A 14,866-nucleotide genomic window follows, 5' to 3' on the forward strand; every position below is an offset into this window, starting at 1 on the left:
AACTGTAATGTTGCTACTGTTATGAATCATAATGTAAATATCTGATATGCAGGATGGTGTTAGGCGACCCCTATGAAAGGGTCGTTTGACTGCCAAAAGGGTAGCGACCCACAGGTTGAGAACCGCTGCTCTAGAGAAATTCCTTAAAGGTTGGTTTCATTCTAGAAGTGAGTCCAAGTTGCTGCATTAGTAAAATGCTTTCTTTGATATAGATCCACTTCGTGATACAATTCTTGACCAGGGACTCCTGGGAAGTCAGGTCATACTCAACTTGTTATAGGAACATAGAATTACTTCAATGTGATTACGAGGTTGACCTTCCGTAGAACTGGCCCATAGTCACATGTAAAATCGCATGTAAACATCTGCTTTCAAAATTATGCATACATATATGAGACCATGAGTTAGGATCTACCATAGCATACATGTGGTACATTTTTTAAAAAAATAAAGACAATTAATTTTAAAACTTCTAAGAGAGATGCGAATATGTTGTGGAATCAAATGAAAATTTAATCTGAATTGAAAAGAAAAAAAATCACATTCACTGTATTCTGTTGTTAGAGGAACTGTGATAGAAGTTTAGAGAACCTAGACTAAACTTCAGAGATAATGAACAGTTCTTCAGGTAATGAGAAATGATAGGAAAGCCCTAGCTGGTTTGGCTCAGTGGATAGAGCATCAACCTGCAGACTGAAGAGTCCTGGGTTTGATTCTGGTCAAGGGCACATATCACAGTTATAAGCTCCAGGCAACCAGCCATGTGACTCTCTCACATCAATATTTCTCTCTCTCTCTCTCTCTCTCTCTCTCTCTCTCTCTCTCTCTTCCCCTCTTCCCCTCCCTTGCACTCTCTCTAAAAATCAAGAAAAACATCCTAGGGTGAGAACTAACAAAAAGAGGGGCGGAAAAAGTGAAGCAAAGGACATGAATGATGTAAGCTCACGTGCATTACCTGTGCTAGTATTGCTTTAACTTCAAAGCTCAGCTCCAGAACTCCACTGGCTCTTCTGGTTGCTGAGATGAGCAGTTAGCAGGAATATATCCTGTGTACTGAAAAGCAGTGGAGCTTTAGAATCTGGCAGATTTGAATTTGAATCCCAGTTTGAGGAAGGTTCTCAGCCTCAGTGTCTCCCCTACTTGGAAGAGGGCATCTACCTTGTAGGATTATTTTTGTCAGTACCAACTTTGTGGTCATTCTTCATTGTTGTAGAAAAAAATAGCATGATGCCTATAAAAACATGAGCATGAGTCCTTACAAAACACAAAACCTTCAATAAATGGTGGCAATTGTTAGGAGGTGCAGTACCTTGAAAGAACACCAAAAAGTTGGCTTTTTTTTTTTTCTATAAAACAAGAAATGATAATCCCACTTTACAAAAAGGATGTCATTTTCTCTTCTAAATCAAATGATATAATAAGAGAGACAACCTTTTGCTGATATCCAGTCTTCCAAAATTTATGTGAAATTTAATGTTGAAACGAAACCCTAGAAATATTTATGCTTTCTATACAAAGAGGCAGCTTGCATTTTCTATAATGAGCCAAAAGAGCAATAACTCAGTTAAAATCTTCACCAGAAATTAGTGAGAATACCAATATTCTATCTTTTTAAAGCCTTTTTACTGCTTCTTGATTTCTTGGTAACAGGGTAGGTAGACTTGCTGTTGGTTTTTTATTTTAGCCTGTGTGTGTGTGTGTGTGTGTGTGTGTGTGTGTGTGTGTATGCACGCGCCATGCGCGCACGCGGTACTTATTGCCTAGAGAGTTACGTTTTCTGTTTTCTTTATATTTTAAGTGGATGAATTAAAGGTTTGTTCTCTTCTTTTGAAGTGGCAATAAAGATTAATTATGTTGAATATAACTCCCATGGCCCTTAATTGTCTCTTTCCTGTCTGTCAGTGGCCTTTGATAGGAATAAAAATTCTCTTTATTTGTCCGAAATAATTAAGAATTGACTACATAAAAGCTTATAATATGTGTTCACCACATGAATTTACTCATTAACATTAATAATGGCTGCTTCTGTCATTGCCAGTGAAGTACCACCAGCCCACAGGGGAGGTCTAACTCCCAGGAGAAACGGAGCAGGGCAGCAGGGCAGGGTGAGGGGGCTGCTGACACAGGAAGAACAGAGTCACAGAAACCAAACCGAGGGCGTGGAGAGTTCCAGGGAGGCAGTGATGACAATGTCAAATGCGACAGGAAGGCCAAGGAAGGCAAAAACTAGATAATCATGAGACTGGGCAGTAAAGTTTCATTTGTGGCTTTTACAATAACAACATTAGGGGAAAGGAGGTGAGAGCGTCTTGATGTTCCCATTCTCTCTAGGTCATCACATCCATCCAGTCTCATGGTCTCAGCCACCGCACTGAAGACTTACAAATCTGCTTTGCTAGCTCAGCCCCATTTCTCGGTTTTCAGATCTGTGCATGCTTTCTGTATTTACTTGAATATTCCACTCAACACGTCTGATTCCCCTTTGAAACCTGTCTCCTGTCCTGTGTTCTCTGTTGGGTGACCATCTAGTCCCAATACCAGGACCCTGTCATCCTTTACTCTTACTTCTTATTCACCTTCCTCATCAAACCAACTGCCCAGTCCTGTCAATTTTGCCAGCTTTTTCTTAAATCTAATCTCACCTCTCTCTACCATATGAAGAGAGCCTTTGTCAGGCACTCATCCATCTCTTAACAGACTAGAACAGTCTCCTTAAAATATATATATATATATTGATTTCAGAGAGGAAGGGAGAGGGAGAGAGAGTTAGAAACATCAACGATGAGAGAGAATCATTGATTGGCTGCCTCCTGCCACTGGGGATCGAGCCTACAACCCGGGCATGTGCCCCGACTGATTCATAGGTCGATGCTCAACCACTGAGCCACACTGGCTGGGCAGAACAGTTTCCTTATTGATATGATCCCTGCCCCCCTGCAATTCTTCTTCACACATCCAACAGTGATATTTCTAAATATAAATATGATCAGGCCATAATCTCATTTAAGGTTATTCCCTATCTCCTCTCTAATTTGCAGGGGGAAAGCATGTGACTAAGGCCTCTCATTGCCTGGCTACAGCCTCCCTCTCCAATCCCTTGCTTCTGTTCTCGCATAAAGTGTGCTGAAAACACTAAACTCTTTCTTGCCTCTAAGCTCAGGCTGTTTCCTCTGTCTCATATGCCACTTTAAGATTCATCTCAACTGCCACCTCCTCCATAGTTTCCATGCTTCTCTCACTGGCAGTTCCTCACGCTCCTCTATACCTTCATGTGACCATAAGTGCATGTCCACAGTTGCACTTACCAAACCTATGTGATTATTGTTTCAAGACATATTTGTTGAATGCTTATTCTACTCCATGGAAACAGAATTTAAGGAGCAAGACACTAGACCCGTGGTTGGCAAACTGCAGCTCGCGAGCCACATGCGGCTCTTTGGCCCCTTGAGTGTGGCTCTTCCTAAGCCTTAGGAGTACCCTAATTAAGTTAATAACAATGTACCTACCTATATAGTTTAAGTTTAAAAAATTTGGCTCTCAAAAGAAATTTCAATCATTGTACTGTTGATATTTGGCTCTGTTGACTAATGAGTTTGCCGACCACTGCACTAGACTATGAGACTTGGTCTATTTAATCTTTAAATGAGTGTAACGTTTGGTTCAAACTTAAAATCTCACTAAGTATTTGTTACATAAATAATTATAATAGGACTAGAAGCCCAGAGAGCGAAATCGCGAGCAGTAGCCCACTGCTGCTCACCATGCTCACCACACTGCCCACCCGCCCACCACCCTGCCTGCCCACTCCCTGCTGCTTGCCACACTCGCTGCCCCACCTGCCCACCACCCGCCTTACTGTGATCAGAGCCTGTGCATCACAGGGGAGGGATTGAGAGGTGCTCAATGCACCTCATGGCGACTGGTCCAGCAGTTGTTCTGGTCGTGACACTTATGGCCTCTGGCCTTTTATTATATAGGATTGGTAAAAGTGGATTATAAAAATATGTGTGCCAGATTATATAAGAACACAGTAGAGGGAAAACTAATTCCACTTAGCTGAGTGGTCAGGGAAGTCTGCCTGACAGAGTGTGTTGTTAAAGATAAGACAAGAACATGACCTATTTGGACTTTTTAATGATAAATTGACCTTAGAAAACAATTGTGGAACTTTCTCAATAGTATGTAGCTAGTTAATGGTGGAGTCAGATTTCAAATCTAGGTTTGTCTGATACCAAAGTTTATAATTTTTCCGTTATGACTAGATGTGGAGAACAGATCCCGGCTATACCATGAGCCATCTTCTCTTTGGTTTACTGACCTGGTCAAAAACTTATACTAGTATTACCCTGGCTGCGTGGCTCAGTCAGAGTGTTGCCCTGTTTACCAAAAGGTTACAGGTTCAATTTCTGGTCACAGCACATACCTAGGTTTTGGGTATGATCTCTGGTCAAGGAGCATAGAGGAGGCAGCCAATTGATGTTTCTCTCTCTCTCTCTCTCTCTCTCTCTCTCTCTCTCTCTCTCTCTCTCCCCTCTTCTCTTTTTAAAATCAATTAAAAAAACATACCCTTGGGTGAAGATTACTAAAAAAAATCTAAAATCTTTTACTAGTATGGAAGTCTAGATGAATGCTATTCAACCAATTGTTCACACCATATTGATCACTCTCCATAGACAAGCTAATACCTTTTAAAAATTACCAAAAATTTTACTAATAGTTAGTAAAAAAACAACACAACAACAAAAAAACAAGGCAACCCGTGCATATACATGAAGACACACACACACACACACATACACACACACACACCACTTAAGAATAGCAGAGTTATCAGCAATTTGCCCCAAATGCCTAGCAACAATAAAAATTAAAAAATTCAAAGCTGTGCCCTGGCCTGTGTGGCTCAGTTGATTGGGTGTCATCCCGTGCACCAAAGGTTGCTGGTTGGATATCCTATCAGGGCACATGCTCAGGTTGCAGGCTCGATCCCTGGTAGGGGGCATGCAGGAAGAGCCAAATGATGGTTTGCTCTAGCATCAATGTTTCTCTCACCCTCTCCCTTCCTTGCTCGCTAAAAATCAACAAAACAATTCCTTTAAAAATAAATTTTAAGCTGTGCTTTTATATTCAACTTTCACTTTTTCCTATTTTATTCTTGCTGTTATTCGCTTATTTCAATCAAGTAATCATGAATATGTAAGTCAAAGAACATTTTCACCTAAATTTTTTTAAATGTAACTGGTATCACAAAGAATGTGTATGATGAAGTGCCATGTCTTGTATATTGAAACGAACAGCTGTTATCCCACTATAACAGATATATTCCCTTCTTCTAAGACAATGACAAATGCTAAAATAACCTTGCTGTTTCAAAGGGGAAAAAATGATTGAGAAATGCCTTTGTACAAATTGTTGCTGAAAAGATCTGTATTTTAAAACAACAGCAGTAATATTTATTGTTTTCTAGGATAAAATGCTGGGTAGTTATTGTAGTTGCCATCTTTCCGCTGGGAAGAAAAGAGCTCATCTCTGCAGCACATTCAATATTTCTAAACTGCACTAGAAGGGTTTATAAGCATTCCCTTTTCCTACAGCTGCAATCTTATTTTATGCCACCAGCACTTGTCTGGCTCCACACCTCCCACATCAGCTCACAGCTCACCACTACTGAGACCCACCACAAAACCTTCCCCTCTGTGACTGCCCATATGAGACTGGCACCAAGTCTTAATGATTTCTCCTCCCAGTCTGTCTCCTTCCCCATCCCTTCTGACAGTGCCTTCACTAAGACTCATTATTTTCATCTGGGTATTCCCTAATCACCCACCTGCCTTGCCTCTGGTCACAGGTGCCAGTTGTTATTCAAAAGCAAAATTCTGAGTCACTCACTTCCCTGCTTAGGAACATTTAAGGGACGGATATGAATGGGAGGGAGCCATGGAGACTAGTGTGAAAGGCAGATTCACAATCCAGATTCTCTAAGTTAAGGGCAAGTTCCAAGAATGTTTCTTCTGGACTAAAAGGCAATACGCAAAGCATATTTTATAGTATTTTTACATTGGGTTTTATTTTATTTTATTTTATAGCTACTTGTTGACTGTATACTTGAGGAAGGGGCTGCTTTGTTCTCTCACCTTTGGGTCCTGGCACTGTGTGGCTCTGAGTAGATGCTTAGGAGGTGCTCACACGCACAAGCAGTCAGGAAGGAAGGAGGGAAGAAGAAAGAAAGAAAAAGAATGAGGGAGAGAAGGAGGGAGGGAAAAAAGTAAATGAGCGCCATAATTAGAAGCTTGCAGTTTTCCAAGTGTATACATGAAACCATTTTTACTCTATTATTTTTAAGTTGATTCTTTTCTCACCAAAGATAATTATCAACACTTGTGTTAAACTGAAGAAAATTTTAAAACATTTTATTACAACGTGTGCAAAATAATTATCTATTTGAACCAGCTTTCAGACAAACTTGGAAACACTGTCTCCTGCACACATTCAAAGGGATTCAAAGGAAGAGCTTCTAAGAAACCAGCCTCTCCATGGTGCCAGCTCATTAGATAATCAGTCCTTCTCCCGGCGGAATCCACTCGTGCCAGCATATGGCATCCATCACCCTCTCATTGAATATTTATGATTTTATATGAAACTCTTCAGGAAAACAGTTTATCTTTTAAAAATTCACAAGCAACTAATAATTTTTTATTTGTGGTGCAAAACTAAACAGCTTATTTCTTATGTTTTCTAGGGAGCTGCTCTAATAGACAGTTATTCACACTCATGGTGTTTTTAATGCGTCCTTGATTTCCCAAGCTAGAGTATAAAGGTGATAATAAAATGCTAATTCCAATTACAATAGTTTGCATTTGTATAGCACTTCAGGGTGAGCCACGTGCTAAAACATACATTCTCTCCTTTAACCCTACTTTAGGCCGTTGCTCCCAATAGCCATTGAATTTAAATCTTCTTCCCTCCTCCTCCTGGGACCATTAGGATGGGTTCAAGGTTCTCCTCTTATTCATTCTCCCCTACCAGTCAGCCTCTTGTCGCTTGTCACCATTATCTTTCCAGGTCACGATCTGACAGTGCAGAGGGAGCAACATGCCGCAATAGAAATGGCTTTGTATCAGACAAAACTGAATGTGAATGCTGGCTCTGGCACTTCCTCGGTAGATGACCTTGTAAAAGTGAACTTCCTGTGTTTTCTCACCTGCAAAATAGGAAGAATAATAATACCTTCCTTCCAGCATTGTTGCAAGAACTAATGGTGATATATTTTAAAATCTAGTTCAGTGCCTTGCACATATTCACTAAGCTCTCCAACAAGTGGTGACTATCTTGTTATGTGTTACTTCCCTGTATAAGAATATTCATGAAACAACAACTGTTTACTGAGAAGGTGCCATGTGTCAAGCATCACATTATACACCGAAGAAGCCACAGTGACTAGAGAAGCTTACCGTCTAATAATCCCCAAATAGGGACATCTAGGCTTCAGTGGGGATAAATACAGAATTTTATGAAAGTGCATGAGTGGAGCATGTAAATGGGCCTTGAGCTATGATCTTAAAGTTGGGGAGGCCTGAGCTTAGAGAAGGAGGTAGGGCGGAGGTGGGATAGGATGCAGTGGAAAAAAGCTTCAGCTGGAAACCTGGCATTTGCAAGGGCGAGGCAGAGCATGGTGAGTGCAGAAACTGGCAGCTGCCTTGTGTGGCTAGAGATATGGTAATGCAGGACAGAGAGGGGAAGGTGTGAGGAAGAGACAGGGACAGGGGAATGGCAAGGTGAGAAACTGGAGAGATGAAGGGGCTTGAAAGCCACAGTAAGAAATGTGAACTTAATTCTGAAGAAAGCAGAGAACCATGAAAAAGGAATGAGCAGATGGACCTGATCACATTTGCATTTTTAGAAGTGACATTTCATGACCCAGCACAGAGGTCCTTAACCTGGTCCACAGCCACATGGGCTTCCAGAGAGTTGCTAGTCCTTTGAAATTGGACACAAGTGTGTGTGTGTGTGTGTGTGTGTGTGTGTGTGTGTGTGTGTGTAAGGAACTGGCTCACATGATTGTGGAGGCTTAGCAAGTGCAACATCTGATGGGGGAGGCTGCAGACTGGAGGCTCAGGGAAGAGTTGCAGTTCAAACCAAAAGGCAGCTGGTGGAAATCCAGGGAGATGCATGCGTGTGTGTGTTTTTCTGGAGACAGCATTCGTAAGGCTGACTCAGAAATGAATAAAAATCATCATCTGAACACCTCCTGTAGGATAAAGCCTAGACTTGCACATTTTTTCACATTCTGGCTAAAACCTTCTTTTTCTATTCCTTTCCACAAAGTTTAGAATAGAGCCTCTTTTAATTTTTTGCCATTCCTAACATTCCCCTGAGTCATCCCTCTTAGGACAGCTCTCAAGACTGCCCTGCTCTTCCCAATCTACCCCTCCCCACCCACCTTCTGCTCACAGAACTACCCCTCTCTCACAAACCCTGGCTGAGCTTTTTCTTCCTTCCCCAGGCATTCTCTTACTTCCCTTCCCCTTCTTCTCTGGCTCAAGCACATTTCCCATTCATAGAGTTCAAATGACCCAGTTGGAATGAGAGATGGACAAAAATAGAAAGTACAGAGACAGACCCATACTTATGTAGAAATCAGATGTACAATAGAACGTGTCCTGCAAATCAGTAGAGAGACAAGGTGCTGTTTTTAAAATGGAGCCAGAACAACTGGTCATCAATAAAAGGAAAAGAATGGACCCTTACTTCATATCATACTCAAAAATAAATTCTACATGAGGCAAATCAAAGCATGAAGACTTTCAGGAGGAAAAAAACTGGAGACCATGTGCACATAGTAAAACAGATAAATTTGACAATTATAAATGTCTTTTTATTAAAAGACTAGAGGCCCAGTGCAGGGATTCATGCACAGGTGGGGTCCCTCAGCATGTTGTGCGCCCTCTTGCAATCCAGGACCCCTCGGGGGATGTAGCAGTTTGCCAAGCAGGCAGGTGGCCAGGGAGGAGCCTGAGCCAGGCAGGGTACCACACCACTCCTGCTCATCCCGACCCCACTGTGCCCCTGTAGCTCTGCAGCTACAGGGAGAGGTGGGAGAGGTTCGTGCTGCCTCAGCTGCACTTGTCAGCTGTGAGCCCAGTGGCAGTCCTGCTGTGCGAGTGCACTGACCACCAGTGGGCAGCTCCTGCTTTGAGCATCTGCCCCCTGGTGGTCAGTGTGCATCATAGAGACTGGTTTCAGTAGACCTGTCATGATGGTCACTTAAGCTTTGATAGATAGATAGATAGATAGATAGATAGATAGATAGATAGATAGATAACATAAAAAGAATAGAATGTTGAGCCATATATTGAGAGAACTGTCCAAGAATTTGTATCCAGAATATGACAACGTTTTTCAAATGAATAAAACAAGAAAACATATTCCGTTTTATTAGAATTTGGCAAAAGGTGTTACCATTTTGCATACCACAAATTGGAAAAATTAATGTGTGTGTGGTTTTGTTGCACTGAAAGGTTTTTCTTTGACAATTTTGTCCACCATACTGCTGAGGACAGAAATTGGCAATATCTTTTATTTTTCATTTTCAGTGCTAAATGTCTACCATTAGCATATAATTAATATTCCATAAATTTATTTAAAATGCATGTAGCTGTTGTAGACTCAGAGCATTCATTCCAAAATCTAAGTCTCTGCATATATCAAGCAAATTTCTGAAACTAGTTTGAGGTATGCATATTTTGAATGGGAGTATCTTTAGATGCTACAAGAAAGGTGCAGTATTATTCCTCATCTGCTTACATGCGCTGGCTTTTTGGTGATCCATTTTTTCATCACCTCTCTTGGGAATACTTTCATGAGTCAACCCCACCACCACCATGAACATAATCTGATGCAGATATCCTACCCGTGTGTTTTTACCATACCTAATATTTACTTTGGCATTTTCCCCACTGTAGTTGTTGTCTGAATATTAACTTGTAAGCAATCTGAGATCAATAGCTATTGCTTGTTTACTTTGGGCCTCTTGTACTTGGCATAGTGTCTAGCCTGTAGCAGGTATCAATTAATGGTTTTCCATGGATGAATGCATAATTCCTTTTAGGATATACATTTTTGCCCCAAATGTGTTTTTATTTTCAATCTTCAGGCCTTTCTCTTTTGTCAGCTCTCTTAGTAAACACCTAACCATTTCTTTCTTGAGTCAGTAATTTAAATTGCATGCTCTTCACAAACCAGTTTCTGTCAGAGTTTAAATTGCTTCCATTAGCCCCAGAAAAAGACCTTTAATACACAAATATTTCAAGACTCAAAACAACTTCACTGTTTTTGAAATGTGAAATTTCAGTACCAAATGAAAGACAGGGTAACTAGAAACATTAACAGTCTTATTCTAATTAGTAATTAATTAATTTGCTATTTTATACTGTATTGAAGAATTATGGTTATTTTGTAATCATCCTTGACTTCATTTTCATTCAAAGCTTAAATCTTGAAGGAATCATTAAAATATCTCTTTAATTTCTTTCCAAGTTATAAACATCATAACTCACATTCAGAAGTTCACTTTGATTATTACATTAAATTCCACAAGATTGTTACCTCTCTGAAACTTCTAATACAGTGATGTACTGCTTTCAGTTAGAACTGAATACTTTACTCATTTTCCCTCAACTTACCTAAGTATTTGGTAAAATATACTTATTAAGCAAACACTATGTACTAAGCTAATAACTTGGGTATAGGCAAAGGTGAAACAGATTGCTACCAAGATGAATTAGATATGACTTCTACCTTCAAAGACCTCATCATCTAGAAAATAAGAAATAGGTTATATATAGAGAGATGTGCTTCTGTATCACATATATAAATATTAATAATGCCTAATAGTTATCAACTCTTACTATGTGCCAATCAGTTTTACATGTTCACAAGTAATTCATTTCATCAAATCAAGGCCATTGATTATAAGACATCATTATTATAGTAGCATTATGAAACACTCCTTAAAAATTGGAACTTGCTCTTGATTCTAATATGCCTCCCAAATATCAAAGATGTTAATATGTAAAAAAATGCAAAACTTAGAATTGATGAATAATAGTAACTCATTTAAGTTAGGTAATGTTATTGTCCTCATTTTACAGAGGGGGAAATTGATAGGGTTCAGAGATGTTAAGCAACTTTCCCAAGACCATACAGCTAGTAAGTAGATGAGTGGGGATTGAACCCACATCAGTCTGATTACAAACACCATGCTCTTAGCCTCCATACCAGAGAAGTCTTGGATTCTCTGTATAATAGAGTATTGAAAATTTTTCATATATTTTCTTCCTAACATGGTTACATTTAAAGTTAGAGAAGAATACAGGAATATATATATATATATAATATTTTTTAATTTATGGGAAAAATTGAGAATTTAGTTGAGATGATGGGACTTAAATTTCAAAAACAGAAAAAAAGTCTTTCTGTTTTGAAATTTAGTTGTCTAAATTTGGCATAAAATGGTTATAATAAGCTATTAACTAAAGAATAGTTAGTACACTTGACCAACAACAGTCATGAGGCAGTTGATTTTTAAAAATCTATGAATTTATAACCTTAAATCTATGAATTTATACTATTACATTGCATATAGATGTAATAATCCTTGCAGGATAATATAAACTGGACAAAAATTTAGTTAACTTTTACCATGAGTGTAGACATTTATTTTTCTATTTTTAAAGGAAAATTGGCTGTTAGTAGGAACTATCAAACTTACATTTTTAACTGTTATTAAGAAATAGCAGCAACGTTTCTGTACAGCATATTGAAATTCTAGCACTACATGAAGTACTGCAAATAATCTATGTAAGGAGCTACAAGTGACTAACCAAAAGCAAGAAAATATATATTTCATCTTAAGTATCAACCAGTACAATCTATTTTTTAAAAGAACTTATGAGTTAAGAAATAATAACTATGGCTTACATCATTTCTGCCTATAAATAATGAATTACATGTAAGAACAAGTGGTAGTTAAATGTACTCTGGGCCAATTGCATCGTCATGGATACCAAAGACTTCATCTGTGGAAATTTAGCAAAACATAATTAGAAATGTCAAACAGAAAGGATCTCATTAAGATAATTCTTCCAGAAAAGAATAAAAATTCTGTCCCAGCTGTTCATATCTTGAGTAATCAAGATAAGATGGACATAGCTAAAAAATCTTGTTTCCTAAAATATGGTACTGTAAACGCACACATCAGAATAACCAGATCACTAGAGTTCTTGTTTAAAATACAAGATGTTGATGCCCACCGGGTGTGGATCAGTAGTTGAGTGTCGACCTGTGAACCAGGAGGTCGAAGTTCTGTTTCCGGTCAGGGCACATGCCACATGCCCAGGTTGCGGGCTCAAACCCCGTGTGGGGCATGTAGGAAGCAGCCAATCAATGATTCTCTCTCATCATTGATGTTTCTATCTCTTTCTCCCTCTCCCTTCCTTTCTGAAATAAATAAATATATTTTTAAATACAGATGTTGACTTCTATCCCAGACCCACTATATCAGTATGTCTTTGGGTAGAGCGCAACAATCACATTTTAAACAGGCACCTCCACCCACCAGTGATTATAAGCACACTGGATTTGAGAACCGTTGCTTTCACTTTACATATTTCCCCACCTAGTACTTTAGACTGATGGCAGAAATTAACCAATCACTAGTTTTCACTAAGTATCAGAGGTTATATGTTTCATTTATTAGATATTTATGAGCAGTGTAGGGGGAAACAAAAGAAATGTGAGCTCATGTACTCAAATATATATCAATTTTTGCATGTCATATAATCAATTCTTCAAAATGATTACATTGAAGTGCTACTTTCTGAAATCTAACATAGTGACAGGAAAAGAGAATTGAGGTAATCTTATAACTGAGGGAATAGAAAAGAAGGGACAACTCCAGGAATTATTTCAAAGAAGAAAGTCTATAGGATCAGTGGCAAATTGGACATTAATGGCAAACAGAAGGAGGAAAAGTAGAATACTTTGGGTTTTGAATCTAAGCGGCAGAGAAGAGTGAGGTACTAACATGGGGATGGAAAACATTCTGAAAACAATAGAGAATTTTGGGGTGGAAGAAAGTGAGAGTGGTGTAGCTGGCCCTTTCACTACCACATTTATAAAGATGAATTTTGTTACTGAGTTTACATATGAATGGATTTAACCAAATTGAATTCTAATTAATCATTATTTTTTACAGCAATTGTTCAACTGTCAAGCTCTACGAAAACTAAGTATTCCTGACAATGACCTTTCAAGTCTGCCAACCACCATTGCTAGTTTAGTTAACCTTAAAGAACTCGACATCAGTAAAAATGGTAAGATTTCATCTCATCTCTAAATAATTTTTACTGAAAATATGTTTTAATGTTTTCTCTTAGAAAATGGTATGATACTTTCTTTTATTTTGTTGCAACTCTAAGTTAACTTTATTGAAAAGTTAAATCTTACTTTATCAGTTAATGACAGAAAACCTCTCTCCCCTTTTCTTACTGGTGTGCCTGATTTCCCTTTGCATTTAGATATATTATTTAATCTATTTTAGAAAATTTTATTGCCTTTATACTGTTTATCTCATTCTCAGTATGTGGTGAAGGACCAGGGGTATTTTCTATAAAAATAAAATAATAAGTCCTTTCTTTCAGACATCATAATGGACTAGAGATATACTTGATGTTAAACATAGTGCTTATAGCCCTAATCGGTTTGGCTCAGTGGATAGAGCGTTGGCCTGTGGACTGAAGGGTCCCAGGTTCGATTCCGGTCAAGGGCATGTACCTTGGTTGTGGGCACATCCCCAGTAGGGGGTGTGCAGGAGGCAGCTGATCAATGTTTGTCTCTCATTGATGTTTCTAACTCTCTATCTCTCTCTCTCTTCCTCTCTGTAAAAAATCAATAAAACATATAAAAAACCCCACAATGCTTATAATTGACAATATGTTACATTTTTGTTAAAAATGTAACTTCTGTTAAGTGTTCACACACACACACACACACACACACACACACACACACTCACACACTCACCAACAAGGGGACACAGGAAACTCTGGGAAATGTTGGATGTGTCTATTAACTTGATTGTAGTGATGGGATCACTGGAGTTTGCATATATCCAGAACTCATCAAATTGCACATATTAAATATGTGCAGTTTTTTGTGTATTAATTATACCTTAATGGAGCTGTTTTAAAAAAAGAAAAAATTAATTTAAGCACCCTAAAAAAAATAAAAGTTGGATAAGATTGGCTTGATTCTAGGTAAATAGGGACCTTAATTTAATCTGTTAAGGACACTAGGAAAATTTCTTGATCACATTAACTATGGCATTTCTAAGAATTCCTGGACTGTCCTGTTTAAGATCTTTCCCTTGTTACTCCCTAGAAGCAAACCCTATTTCTTTCTACCTCTATTTTCTTAATAATATTTATGAGAGAAACTGATATACTATATATTTACATCATTTATGTATTGTCTGGATTCCTCTTACTAGAATTAAAATTCAATGATGTGTAAATATGTCTCTCTTCTCCGCGTCCAGTGTGGCTAGAGAGCGGTCCGGTTCTTGAGTAGGAGAGGCTGGGGATTGAGAAAAATGAAAGAAAGAGACAGACACAGAGATGGAAGGAAAAAGCTGGAACCGGGTGGGACCACTGTCCTCTGACCGGGATCAGGACAAAGACAGTGACTCTGAGCCAATACAGCATATGTATTTTATACAGAAAAAAAAAACAAAAAAAAAAAACAGGAAGTTTTACTAAAAGTCAAGACCAAGGAGATTATGTGCATTCTTGGGTGGGCCTGAGTTGTA

The 14,866-nt window shown here is 38.6% G+C and overlaps 1 protein-coding gene across 1 annotated transcript in view; it reads left to right on the top strand.

Moving 5' to 3' along the window:
* The window catches only part of LRRC7 (leucine rich repeat containing 7), a 380,912-nt gene that overhangs the window by 86,905 nt on the left and 279,141 nt on the right, over window positions 1-14,866 (top strand). The window contains exon 4 of the mRNA XM_006754436.1: window positions 13,256-13,373. Within this exon, the coding sequence (XP_006754499.1) occupies window positions 13,256-13,373 (118 nt within the window). The remainder of the gene's footprint in view (window positions 1-13,255; window positions 13,374-14,866) is intronic.

Source organism: Myotis davidii, unplaced genomic scaffold (genome assembly GCF_000327345.1).
Source record: "Myotis davidii unplaced genomic scaffold, ASM32734v1 scaffold1193, whole genome shotgun sequence".
NCBI classification, from domain to species: domain Eukaryota; kingdom Metazoa; phylum Chordata; class Mammalia; order Chiroptera; family Vespertilionidae; genus Myotis; species Myotis davidii.